The 14,683-nt window shown below is 40.5% G+C and overlaps 1 protein-coding gene across 1 annotated transcript in view; it reads right to left on the minus strand.

Annotated features, from left to right (window-relative positions):
• Positions 1-805: 805 nt before the first annotated feature.
• The window catches only part of MYORG (myogenesis regulating glycosidase), a 45,377-nt gene continuing 31,499 nt past the window's right edge, over positions 806-14,683 (minus strand). The window contains exons 5-10 of the mRNA XM_072118530.1: positions 13,047-13,241; positions 11,906-12,177; positions 10,866-11,002; positions 6,795-6,916; positions 6,258-6,437; positions 806-3,376 (exon numbers count right to left, since the gene is read on the minus strand). Of these exons, the coding sequence (XP_071974631.1) occupies positions 3,200-3,376; positions 6,258-6,437; positions 6,795-6,916; positions 10,866-11,002; positions 11,906-12,177; positions 13,047-13,241 (1,083 nt within the window). The 3' untranslated portion in view covers positions 806-3,199. The remainder of the gene's footprint in view (positions 3,377-6,257; positions 6,438-6,794; positions 6,917-10,865; positions 11,003-11,905; positions 12,178-13,046; positions 13,242-14,683) is intronic.

Here is a 14,683-nt window from a genome sequence, read left to right on the forward strand (position 1 = left end):
AGAAATTAACATCTGGTGCCCATGTGGTCCAGCAGGGGATCATTTTAGTGCAATTGAACAGCTTGACTGTGACTTTAAAGAGGGATTCCTAGCAGGATGTGACATGAATAATTAATGGTTGTCCTGCTGCTGAAACCCTCATCAATTGGTAGAACAGGGACCTATGGTTCATTGGCATCCATAGAAAGATGGCCGCTGTCAGATTTTGATAATATTTCATAAATACTTTAGGCCATCAAACCTTTGATTTACAGCTCTTGCTGGGTTTTGGGTGGTAACTATTAGGTTACATCCTGGGTAGATCCACCGTTGTTACCAAGTTATGGTCAATTGATAATGGAATTGGATCAGTGGATGAAAATGCAATAATGATTTACTTTACTGTTTTATTAGCAGACATTTTTTTTGTTTCCCTTTGTGTTACTGGGGGTGGGGTCTGAACAAAATCAGTCTCCAGCACCCTCTGGCTGGTGAAGGGGGTGGGGTCTGTGGAAAATCAGTCTCCAGCACCCTCTGGCAGGTGACGGTCCCCTTCTTGGTAGAATGATACATAAGTATGCACACTGCACACCAGGCAAGGCTAGTTTTTGGGGATAAAATTTTGTCAATTGTACCTTGACCTCTCGGTTGAAGAGAGGAAGAGCCACAGGCAAGTGACCTGAGAGTCACAGGTAGGTTGGAAACACTACCCTGTATTATGTTGGTATATTATATCCTTTTAATTTAGTATCAACAACCCCTCATTGTAGCACAGCAAAATAGAAGCTGATGCAAAATAAACAAAAAAGAAAGCGTAACACCCAAAATAAGTAAAATATGTTAATTTATTACCACTATACCAAGCTTCAGTTATCTGGTGTAGATCAGACATGGTAGATAGAAGTAGCAGTAGATCACATTGTTAATATTGAGAGGTAGATATTGAAGTTGATTTGCAATGACTGGCAATGAATATTGTTCTATACGTTTTATATTGCAGCACACAAGGGTCTCAATACATTTCAAGAGCCAAAGACAAGTGATATAGAAGAAAAGTAACTTAATGTAGATTATCAAAATTTGAGAAATCACCAAGGAGTTTTGTGACAAATCACGAAAATCTAAAGTCTGTATGATTATGCAGTACAACAGGCTAAAAATTATTATAAAATTGTAAAAAAAAAGTGGCATCCTTCTCATTAATGATGTTTTATGAGTCATCTATTGATCTTTACTTCCTGGTCCCTCTTGACACACAGAAATTGCTATTTGGCCAATCCATAGCTGAGATGCATGACCACGGTGGTCACTGATTGGTTGGGAGGTAACTTCCTGTGAGTTTAAAAGAGACAGGAAGTACAGATTAGTGGGTGTAAAACTTTAGCATGAGATTGTCAGGGATTCGTGGTATAGGAATCCCATGTTTTATTATCTTATACCATACTCCGCCTTAAACAGGATGGACAACCCCTTTGAAGGAGATAAATTATTTCCGATACTGACACCAAAAGATTTAAAACTTTATTCTGATTTTTAAGACTGTGATTCCTGCAGCTGAGGGACGTATTATGCTGTTTTGGAAGGCTGTGAACGCTAAAATGAACAGTATTGCCCTGCAGGTTTTCCAGAGCGGACAGCCCCTTTAAGAGTTCTTTTGCACATTGTATTTTTGCGGCATAATTTGGGGGCTTTATTAGAAGCATTTTTTGGTCACACATTATATGACTTTAAGTTATAGGACGACGCCACGTGTAGTGCATTTTTAGAGGGGTCTGTGCAATACTGGTGAGCTATCGTTGGGTTAGTTTATCAATATCGGCCTGGAGGAGTCCTGGCACCTAAGATCTCAGCAATCTGCTGTTCTCAGCTGAGTTGCAATTACTTGGCTTCTCACTATAAAGAGACTGGAGCTGCCTGCTTCCTGTTACATTCTCTGCGATGACTGCTGTAAAAAGCTGAGGGTGCGAAGTGTCAGACTCCCACCAATCTGATATTGATGAGCTGACCTATGTATAGGTTTACAACCACCAAAGCATCCATATTATCTGCCACTGGGACTGCCCACTGGGTGGCCTGGTCAGGATCTGTCAACTCTATCTTCTTTCGGAGGACGAATTTGAGTTGACTCCAATGGTGAAGTAGGGACAATTGGCTCCCTGCCCCACCATTGATTTAGTGCTGACATGCTCATTGGTTCACACCACAACAGTAGAGAAGTGTGGACTGAAGTAGGGGAATGGGAAACAGGTAAGTATGTGATTTATTTTATAACTTCAAATGCGTGGAAAGGGACATTAGAGTCATAACTTGGGAGCTACAAAATGGGGGGGTAGGGGTTACTAAAATGGGGAATAAGTTGTGCGGCTACAGAAAGAGGAGTGGGATATAGAAAAGGGGGGCTATGTTTGGTAGGCCATTATAAGTATGGGCAAAAGGAAGGTGGAAATAATACAATAGAGGGGAGGCTATTTTACTAGGGGTTATGGTTACGCCACATAATGAACTAACACAGTGGGGGGGGGGCTATTTTACTAGGGGTTATGGTTACGCCACATAATGAACTAATACAATGGGGGGGCTATTTTACTAGGGGTTATGGCTACGCCAAATAATGAACCAATACAATGGGGGGGGGGCTATTTTACTAGGGGTTATGGCTACGCCACATAATGAACTAATACAATGGGGGGGGGGATTTTTACTAGGGGTTGTGGTTACGGCACCTAATGAACTGTACGTCGTGGTGTTGAGTAGGTTCAAATGGGGTCTATGGGAACCCCGGCAAAAAGTTTCATATGTGGCAAAGTAATTTCTAGTGACTTCTCTATTATAGGCCAACAATATTTGTGCCGAAAAACCCATTAACGTCGTATTCCTATGTTTTTTGTAAAATACCTGAAAAAAAGCAAAAAAGAAATAAGCATTTCTGCTGAAAGACTATGTGAACCCATGAAACAAACTTCCTGGCACTGCCCTTCCAAGCACAGATTAGCACGGTGTAGGTGGAGCCACTTATCTCCGCATATTTATCATATTCCGTTCCATATTCCGTTCCATGTTCCATATTCCGTTCCATATTCCGTACAGAATTGTCTTTAGAGTATTTGATTCTAGGAGTTCTTAGAAAACGCACTCATCTCTTAATAAGAGACACTTCCACTTATTCTTCTTAGAAGGGATACACCTAAATCGGTAAGAACTTTTTTTTTTTTTTTTAAACCTAAGACGTTTTCTTTATAAAAACGGGAATTTCGTGCAGGCTGCAGTTATAGCTCTGTAGTACTGTGCCGCCATCAAACACTTGTGATGTGCCAATGTCCATCCATTTATAATCTTTTCCAGGCAGGAAGATGTCTCGCTGGGTTTTACCTTTCTCTGTGATGGGAGCGATCAGCATCTGAGGAGAGATAGAAAAGTTACAAGAAAATTCAGTAGAAGAGGTGATGTGCCACCCTCTATTGGCTTGGCTCTTATCCAACTCTGCATGCTGATATAGTTTAAAATGAAGTCTAAGGAGAGGGGAGGGGGAAAGAGGCATTGGATTGAAAAAATCTCTGTATAATGCACAGTATTTAAGGCACCTTCCAACATGGGAAGGTGCCTGAGCAATAGGTTCCTAGCTTTAGTGCTCCAGAAATGGTATATGTATGTCTGTCAAATATCTCAATTAAATCTACCCATTCCATTGGTTTTAGACATCTTTATGAAATATGTTGGGGCTATATTTTACTTTTATGAATGTGGTCTAATTAGAGACTTACATGTAAAGGAGCAATAAGAGTACTGTAAATGTACTTTTATGTAGGTACCAAAAATGGTATGTGCCTATACTGTATGTATGTGCTTATACTGTGGGTTTGTATACTGTGAGTGCTTATACAGTGGTGGTTGTAGCTAGTTGAAGGCACCTTCCAACATGGGAAGGTGCCTGAGCAATAGAGTTCCTAGAAGGTACAGGCACAATAAGACTTCTGTAAATGGAAGACATGTATCTATGCTGCATGTATTTACCAAAAATGTTTGTGCCAATACTGATTATATGTGCCTAAACTGTATGTTATGGGCTGATATTGTGGATGCGTGTCTAGCTTAAGGCACCTTCCAACATTGGGAGGTGTCTGAGCAATAGTATTCTTAGAAGGTACAGGCATAATAATACTACTGTAAATGAAAGACAAATATATACCTATACTGTATGTATGTACCAAAATATATGTTCCTCTATTGTATGTGTGTGCTTATATTGTGGGTATGTGGATAGTTGAAGGCACCTTCCAACATAGGGAGGTGTCTAAGCAATTGGGTTCCTAGTAGGTACAATGAGGGACAATAAGACTGTTGTAAACGGAAGACACATATTTATACTGTATTTATAATGTATGTACCAAAAATGTATGTGCCTTTACTGTATGTGTGTGTTTATATTATGGGTATGTGTTTAGTTTAAGGTACCTTTGAACATGGGAAGGTGTCTGAGCTATAGGGATCAAAGCAGGTACCGGCACAATAAGACTGTTGTAAATGGAAGACTTATACCTATGCTGTATGTATGTCCCAAAAATGTATACTGTATGTTTGTGCATATATTGTGGGTATGTGCCTAATTTAAGGCACCTTCCAACATGGAAAGGTGCCTGAGCAACAGGGTCCCTAGCAGGTTTAGGCACTATAAGACTGCTGTAAATAGAAGACACATATCTATGCTGTATGTATGTACCAAAAATGTATGCGTCTATACTTTATGTATATATCTATACTGTTCGTATGTGTGTATACTGTATGTATGTCCTTATACTGTGTGTACACAACCCTCTTCTGAAAAACACATCCAATGATTTCTCGAGTGCAGATGTTTCCGGAGCTTCTACTTGTGTAATGGAAAGGATGATTAATCATCTTCATTTCCGGGATAACTCTTTGCACCTCTCGCCTTGTACTTTGTCATTTATTGATGTGAATGTGTTGAGCATTCGGCGCATCGAATAAAATCGACATCAAAGCAACAGATACTAATATGATCCATAAAGCTGTTTGAAGGGGATCATTGCTTAACATGACTGATTTCAGCCAATAAACTTAGGAATGTTAACAAGCAGAGAACAATGGGCAGCATATCAAACACTTCCCCGATCCAGCATCCAATGGCCTCCATTTATAAACTGCCATAAATGGGAACACATGGAAATGGGAGATTTTTTTAAAGTTTTTTATACTTAGTTGATACTTTTTGAGGTATCATTTGTTTCTTGTAGGATTTATATACTATCACAGTCACGTTGAGTGAATTTTACTATTCCAGTTCCATTTTTTTATTTTCTTTATTTCTCACAGCTGCTCTGGCTCATGATAAATTTGATGCATTTTTTTTACGCTGCATTGCATTATGAAGCAATTCTAGTATATTTAGTATCATTTTAAACTCCTTACATTATCAATCAGCCCTAATTGACAGCCAATAAAACAAAGGGGGAGATGGCAACCAAGCAGAGCTCTGCTAATATTTTCCCCACTGTTTAATAAATGAAAGCTGAGCTCTGATTGGTTAGCATGGGCAACTTGAACAGTTTTACCTCAGACACTTCTGTTAAATCCCCCCTTAAAGTGTCTAAAACATATAATAAAATGTGGAGACTTATTATTATGTTGCTAATATTTTTGTGATTAACCCCTTATAAGCATTTTTTTTGTCAATGCTTCTACAAGCTATAACTTTTTATTTTTCACTACAGCTGTATTTTTTAAATGACCTACCTTTGCATAGTTGAATACTTTTTGGGAAAAAAAAAATTACTTTGTCCCTCAAAGAGATCACTTGATCTCTTATTTAATATACTGGACTCCTTATATAGTGCAGTGTATTAAATCCCATTACTTCCGGCCTGCTGTAGTATTTAGTTAACCCAGGCAGCCCAAGGGTTCTTCAGTGGACCATGGGCTACCATAGTCCATGTTTGACCAAGGTGGCTAAGAAGTTAAAAACCTGGGATCAGAGCTTTTCCGATCCTGGGTGTTAGTGGTGGGGCCGGGCTCAGATAACTCAGCCCATCCATGACACCAGAAGGATTTCTAAATTTCTAATATGGCGCCATAGAAAGTTGTTGCATCAAAAGGCTGTAAAAACTCAATATGGTAGTCTGTAAGGGGTGTAATATTGTTACACTATTCACAAACTTTTTTTGTATATTTTTTAACCATTTGGTCTTTGCGTATTATACTTATTTATTATCTTTAGTCTATAAGACTACTATTCACTAGGATTCACTGGGATTAGTTCTCACCTCATCTCCTATCAGAAACTCATTGTCTACTGTGAAGGCCACTGAATCCTCTGGGCTGAGCCACCAGACGGGTCTGAAGATGGGGATCCCGGTGATCAGCCAGTCCTCCGCATATTTCAATAAGAGAGGGGCAACCACGTCTTGATGCTTTTGGATGTATTGTCTTGTAAGATTCAGTACCTGAAAATAACCAAACCGATCATAAGCCGATCCAATAATGATGCATCAACATGCTGAATACATCATCAACTTTACCCTACTTCTATATGAGCCCAAAGATTGGGGTATTGTAATTATTTGCATGCAGTGATACTCTTCCCCTACACTTGTATACAGTGTCAGATTGGGGTTCTGGGAACCACCAGATAAAATTATTCTGGGGTCCATCCTTCATTAGACCCTTGGAAATGGACCTTAGTAACCTTCAAACAAGTTTTTTCTTCTGTTTTACCACAAGGTTCCAGTATTGGGTAGGGCCCATCGGAGGATCCTCTGATTCTCTGGTGGGCCAGTCCAACTTAGTAGTCTTTGACTTACCCAGTTATCACAGCAAACCCAGGGTGGAGTATAGAATGACATAACAGGTAGAAAGGTGACGATTTGTAGCCAACGGATAAAAAGTTCTTCTTCTGTTATGAATTCATTGGCGAATGTCCCCCCTATAAAGGAACGCGAGACGAAATTGCAATTATTGTAATGGAAATCAGAGCTTCATCTCCACAGTCCAGTGACATTATATCCATAGGTCACAATATATCACTACTAGAGGTATACATTAGAGAGACCCCCACAAACACCTCCACAAGCACTATACATGCACTCTTGTCTCTCAATCAAGGAGGTGTTGTCACTCTGGAAAGTTTCTTATAGATTTGTCTCATCCCATACATACTTATACATACAGAAAAACTGAGGGAATTTTTGAGGGTTGGTAAAATGACAATGGGGCAAATTTATCAAGTGTCTGAAAGTCAGAATATTTCTAGTTGACCATGGCAACCAATCACAGCTCAGCTTTCATTTTACCAGTACAAATGAATATTTTAAAGGGAAGCTGTGATTGATAGTCATGGCAACTGGAAATATTCTGACTTTCAGACACTTGATAAATCTGCCCCAATATATTTCTACTAATGCATATATATATAATAGATTGTAGTAATCCACACCTTACATACTCTGTACTTTGACTGCCATGGTCCTTGGCTGGATAAATCATCATTGCCTCTACAAGTCAAGAATCACTTCTTACCTATGATACTAGAATCAGCTTTTTGGGGAATGCAGGATGCGTCCCTTCCACCTGCTTTAAATCTGCAATTTCTGGAACTTCGGAGGAGGACCTTTAAAGGTCCTAAAATGACTTTTGTAAAGATGTGTATTGAAAGCAGAAACAGATGTATAAGGATTTCATGGGAGAAGGTTCTTCCCTGTAGAAAATTTGGTAGGTGGTTTTGGTGGTCCAGGGCCCCCTAGAGGACTTGGTCCCTGGGCTACCAACCAAACCGCCTATACTATAATCCACTACTGCCTTGACCATCTCCTAAACATGCACGCTCATCTCAGACTAGTGTGTTGTCTATACTGTAGATATCACCGCTTCCATCAGGGACATAACAATTGCGATTGCAGGTGATGTGACCAATACCAGGAACATAGGGAGCCCGTGGTTGTACCTCCTACAACTACAATCGGGGGGTCCTTCAATATATTCCCAATTGTGTTCTCTACGCTGCAGTAGTCAGAGATACCACAACGATGAGCCGGTTCCTGCAGACAGTTAGTAATGGCACAAATCTGGCCGTCAGATGTCTGCGGTCTGCAGCTACCACCCAGGGTGAAGGGTGTTGAATGGAAGCCATAATGGATGTCATTTCCAAGACGGGGGAGTTGATTTCGGAGTGATGGGCGCTGGATACTATCCACGGTGGCCTAGTAGGGTGTCCTTTTTTGTAGTTACTGGTCATGGTATGGGGTTGGGTATTACGGGAGTTGGGGGGACCTGTCTCCCAGAGCACTCCAGTTACGACACTAAAACAAATTCTACCGTCCAACCCCAGTATCCCCAAACATCTGCCACAAAGGGGTCATCTTTACTCCCTAGGGTCCTCACATGTTACACAATAGTCAGACACTCAGCAGTACAGACCTGTAACCTCTCACGTTCAGAACAGACGACAGAGAACGAGTACATTAATCATGGTAGAAAATTTTTACTCAGAAAAAAGAAGACCCCCACCCCCCCACCCTGATTACATTTATAACATTTGCTGTGATTTTTTTAAATACTTTTGGTCGCATTTTCACACTTACATATAAAAATCCTGGCGCACGTCATATGTTTCTATTTTTCACTTCTGCATAAACTCATTGCGAGAAATAGATGTCTGCGGTGGGGAATGACTCTGTCTAAGAATTCCCAAATAACGTTAGTCCAAATATATTCCGAATAACTGGGTGAATTTACAAATCTCTTCAAGGTTTAGAGTGGTCTCAGTTGACTTGTCCCACCCAAAACATGTGTTGCATGAATCAGCTTTGATTGGGCTAATTTGAGGATTGGAGTCAGTTGACTTTGGTACTAGGATTTCGTTGTAGTTATCATGTTGTAGTTACCAAAGTTTTCATAACTCTGCCGTCTCACATTTTACATTGGATTTTTTTGTGTTTTACAGTGTTTTTATTTCAGTACCATTTTGCATTGCCTTATACAGGCAGTCCCCGGGTTACATACAAGATAGGGTCTGTAGGTTTGTTCTTAAGTTGAATTTGTATGTAAGTCGGAACTGTATATTTTATCATTGTAATCCCAGACAGAATTTTTTTGGTCTCTGTGACAATTGGATTTTAAAAATGTTGGGTTGTCATAAGAACCAGGAGTAACAATAAAGCTCCATTACAGACACCTGTGATAAATGTTATAGATGTTTATTATAGCCCAAGGCTAAAGTACAGTAAATTGCCAACATCCAGGGGTCCGTTTGTAACTAGGGGTCATCTGTAAGTCGGGTGTTCTTAAGTAGGGGTATCAAAAAGCAGTAGAAAAACGGCACTCACCAATCTTCTTCCTTTAAAATGTTGCTTTATTATTGCATACTCACAAAAATTCTCTTAAAAACAGTTGACCAAATGGCAGGGGTAGGGGAGGACACGAATAGACTCACGAGACAACCAAACACATGACAGCTGTTTCGCGCCAACATCGCTTCATCTGACCTGTTGACCAGGTCAGATGAAGCGCTGTTGGCGCGAAACAGCTGTCATGTGTTTGGTTGTCTCGTGAGTCTATTCGTGTCCTCCCCTACCCCTGCCATTTGGTCAACTGTTTTTAAGAGAATTTTTGTGAGTATGCAATAATAAAGCAACATTTTAAAGGAAGAAGATTGGTGAGTGCCGTTTCTACTGCTTTTTGATATTACTATTGGGACTCATCCACATTTTTGGAACCAGAGCACCACCTCACTTTTGATGTCAGATTTATGCCTTGATGATAAGTATGTCTTCACATCAAAACATGACCATGGAATAGTGCCACCCTACTTTTGCATCTACTATGCCTCGCATGTTCTTAAGTAGGGGACCACCTGTAATATTTTGTATAATGGAGCCTTTGGAGCTGTGGACTGTACAATTTTGACTATTTTAATATCTGGGGGATTGAGTAGCAAGTCCATGGCATTTTTTTTAAAGCTACATTCACACCTAGAATTTTTGATATACTCTGATTTTCATCCTGCTCTCTCTGCTGAGCAATGTTTGCTCAGTGTAGGCTCTCTGTGGCTATGTGGAACAGATGCACAGTGCTGCATCCATCTCTGGCCTCCGCTGTGTGTGCACTCACGCTAATGTTCACTTGTAAGGTAGCCTAATACATCAGGAGCATGACATATGACAATAGGAGATATCTCAGCCCTTTATTGTAAGGGGGTACACCAGGAATTCACCTGATGTATCTTTACAATATAGAGCTAATACAAGGTCTGAACTTAGACTAAGACAACAGCTGGAAGGGTGAAACACTGGGATATGTCCTCGCCCTCCGTTGTAAGGGTACACCAGTAATCGTTCCAATGTATCTTTACAATGAATGTAGCCTAAGATATCAGATTCTTAGATTCAATTTTAATGTATAAGTGGAGTCCCGGGACCTGAGAAAGGGAGTGGTAAATCAGAAAATCAAAAACAGGTAACCCCATATCCCTGAGAAGAATTCGGGATTGCAAAGTGTACACTACCACTGCTCACCAGTGAAGAACATGGTCCACATGTACTGACCACCCATGGTAGGCAATTGGCAAAGTTTTGTGGAATTGTACCTAACCACTGCCACTCTGGTTCCACCTCTCCTGTACTAACAGTTGGTGCACTTATATAACCACACAAAGTTTTAGAAGATACAACAATATCATACATTTTGGGTATTCAGGATCCAAAAACTTTTAGGTTGGATTACAGTCAGACATAACATAGTGTTTGGTGCCACTGGTGGACAATGGAGAAGATGTTAGTGAGATGACGCCAAATTGCAAGGATAATTAGTTTGCAAATTAGGAAAAACAGTCTTAAAAATTTTCGTTCTTAGGTAATACATAAAAATACTATGTTTACCTACTGCATCTGGAATGAAGAAGTTGTATCCTAACAAACTGTAGTGTAGGACAGACGGGATGATCCCTTTTAGTCCATTGTAGCTCCAGTCTGAACGCAGTGGATGCATCTGGACAAAGAGCGGCAAATGACTTGATCTGAAGACGGAGAATAGATTGCATGTAAAACATTTCGTACCATCAAGGATCTTTCAGAACATATTGTAAAGTTTAACTGTGACCAGTGATGAAAGGAAAAACTCTACTTTTATAGGCTCCAATTTTAAAGGGAACCTGTCACTACATTTTGCACAAATACAGCTAGTCCTAGGTGACACTCTTCTTTTGGGTAAAAATTGTTTCCCTCACATCCCCATAAAATCAACTTTGTTATCTTACCTGGCATATTGCCAGATCTTGGAGTGAGTCAGAGGGGGCATTTCTTCCTATCCTTAATTCTACTCCATCCCATGCCCTATTCCTCCTTCTCACAATTTAGCACTTCATGTCATGTGAACAGGTTGATGTCATCTAAGATCCTTTACCCACTAACATTTGCAAAATCTGCCCCATGTATGTAACTGATCACATGAAATCATAGTGTGCCTGCATATACTTCTACTCCTTCCTGTCCTCCTTAGAGGCATGTTTTGATATCATGTGATCAGATACATACATGGTGTTTAGTTTTTGCAAATGTTAGTGGGTTAAAGACCTTTTATGCTGTCACACTGGTCACATGACATGAAATGCTGAATGGCAAAAAGGGGGCAGTATGATGGCAGTGCACGCCTCCTCTGAATCGCTCCAAGATCTGGCTGGATGCCAATTAAGATAACAAAGTTGATTTTATGGGGGATGTACAGGACAATTTTTTTAGCTAAAAGAACGGTGGCATTTAGTTACTAGGGCTCTATGTGAACCTGTATTTGTGAAAAAGTGGTGGCAGGTTCCGATTTAAAAATCAACAAATTATTTTGGCCTGAGGATAGGATATCAGTATCAATAAAAGTCCCAGGGACCAGAAAACCCCATTAATTATTTAAAATACAGAGGTCTTACCGTGTACCTGCACCAATAATTGCTGAATTTCCAATCTTCGCGACTGCGGCTGCTGCTAGATATTCAGTGTATGAATCCCCTTCCAGTCCTTTGGGGGCTTGTATTGAATGCTCTAGAAATGTATTTCCTTCTACCCCTTCTAAGATAATGTATTCTGTCCCAAGTTTCTTTATTAAGTTATTCACAGTTGTAAAGTACCAGTTAAGAGCAGCTGCATTGGTTATATTCAATCTCACGGAAAACTGGTCCTTCCATTTTGTCAGAATAGGCGTCTATAAGGAGAATAAAAATAACTGTTTATCCATTTGGTTGACTTTGGTCTTCACCTATTCACTAACATCTATAGGCCTTCAGCATTTTACAGAATCTGGATATGATAGAGGGGGGAAGATGAGCTCTGTAATATATTAATTTGAGGATTTAAAGGAGTTATCTTAGTAAATTCAGACAGGACTTGTGAGAGTCCTGATTACCCCGCCCACACACAGTAATTGAGAGTGAGAGTCCTGATTACCCCGCCCACACACAGTAATTGACAGTGAGAGTCCTGATTACCCTGCCCACACACAGTGATTGACAGTAAGAGTCCTGATTACTCCGCCCACACATAGTGATTGACAGTGAGAGTCCTGATTACCCCGCCCACACACAGTGATTGATGGTGAGAGTCCTGATTACCCCACCCACACACAGTGATTGACAGTGAGAGTCCTGATTACTCCGCCCACACCAGTGATTGATAGTGAGAGTCCTAATTACTCTGCCCACACACAGTGATTGACATTAAGAGTCCTGATTATCCTGCTGTCACACACAATGATTGAAAGGGAGTGTCCTGTTTACCCCACCCACCTTGAGTGATTGACAGTGAAAGTCCTGATCCCCCACACACACACACGCATTGATCTAGTAGTCTAACAGGTGCTGGTTCTACCACTCAAGAAACTGGGTTTCCAACTTAATTCTCGCTGTCCATCAGCCATTTTACTAAGCAACACAGTGGATGGGGAACCTTTGATCTTGATACAGGAGCATTACAAAGCTTGCAAAAATATTACAAAAACATAAATAAATATAGAAATATTTTTACATATTTTTCATCTGCATAATTTAAAAATAACACATAAAAAATGAAATGTACCAGTGAGCCGTCTACATTTGAGCGGAGGCTGAGCCAGTAGTTGTCTTGTCCACCATGCAAAAAGGTTTGCAGTTGGTTTGAGTTAATAGTCTGGTACAGAGATGAGGTTATTGAAATATTGAGGTTTTTAATTGTAGATGGATCCTTGCGTTGTCTTTGAGTCTCTCCACCTTGGTCTGTGATCGGTATATGGTCCTTTAAAAACAATAGAATAAAAAATATATTTGCATAACTTTGATCATTATTTTCACAATAAATAGACTTTGGGATGTAAAACAAATGTGCAATGGGGGTCATTTACTAAGGGCCCGATTCGCGTTTTCCCGACGTGTTACCCGAATATTTCCGATTTGCGCCGATTGTACCTGAATTGCCCCGGGATTTTGGCGCACGCGATCGGATTGTGGCGCATCGGCGCCGGCATGCGCGCAACGGAAATCGGGGGGCGTGGCCGTGCGAAAACCCGACGGATTCGGAAAAACTGCCGCATTTAAAAAAAAAATTGTGTCGCGAAAATTTCACTCACCTTCATCCTGGATAGGCCGGTGTATTTCGAGGCATTCCAGCGGACTTCAGCGCTGCAGCGCCACCTGGTGGACGGCGGAGGAACTACCATCATAAATCCCGGCTGGACCCGAATCCAGCGCAGAGAACGCGCCGCTGGATCGCAAATGGACCGGGTAAGTAAATCTGCCCCAATGTCTTTGCTATCCTCCTCAGTTTGGCCTGTATGAGCAGTAGAAGTATCTCCTGGCAGTGCTGGTTATGTTTGTTAGACCTTAGTTTGTTTACAAAAGAAACTAGATGGATTCTAACTGTTAATGGAGAGGAGCTGCTGATGCTCACATGTGATGCTCTATGTGTGTACTTGGCAGGAGAGCTTCTGTCTGTGCAGCTCTGCTCATGCAGAAGTCTCTTCACAACAGGGAATCCATTAACCCTTAGTGCTCACACAGCACAGGCTATACACTTTATGCACCAGTTTCACTGATAGTTTCTAGTATTTATAACATGCTGCATGCTTGTCCACATGAGGAAAACTGGCAGGCTAGTGACTACGTAGTCCTTTATGTATATACTATTCTGAGCTCAGGAAATTTACATCTAGGAATCACACATGATTGCTGCTGCATTACTACATGTGTGAACATAAAGAATAATGGGACAGGAGGGCAGCTTATAATTGACTCTGCTTCAGGGCAAAGACAGGAAAAAGTTAGTCTCCACCCACTTCACTGCTGAGGAAGATTTTTGACATACAGATTTAGAACAGAATTGCATATGATAATTTAGTAAATATTCTGGAATGGGAACACTGGACTCAGGGACTAAAGACAAGACAATGAACACTAAAACTCCATTTGCCCAAAAAGCCCTGCCTGCTTGCTTTATTGTATTCTAGGCGATACAGGATAACCATGAAGATAGTCCCTCCCTTTGCAAAAGTGTGGAAACGAAACAAACAAACAAAAAACACAAAAGAAGGTCAGTAGCCTGGATAACACAACAGAGATAGCAAACAAGGTACAAAATTGCAGATGCAACGAATAGTCAAAGAAAAAGTAAAAAATCGGAAACCATAAGTACATAAAAATAGCAAACAAGTAGCATGCACAATAAAGCTGGAAAATAAGACT

The sequence above is a fragment of the Engystomops pustulosus genome, chromosome 7, assembly GCF_040894005.1.
Source record: "Engystomops pustulosus chromosome 7, aEngPut4.maternal, whole genome shotgun sequence".
Taxonomy (NCBI): Eukaryota; Metazoa; Chordata; class Amphibia; order Anura; family Leptodactylidae; genus Engystomops; species Engystomops pustulosus.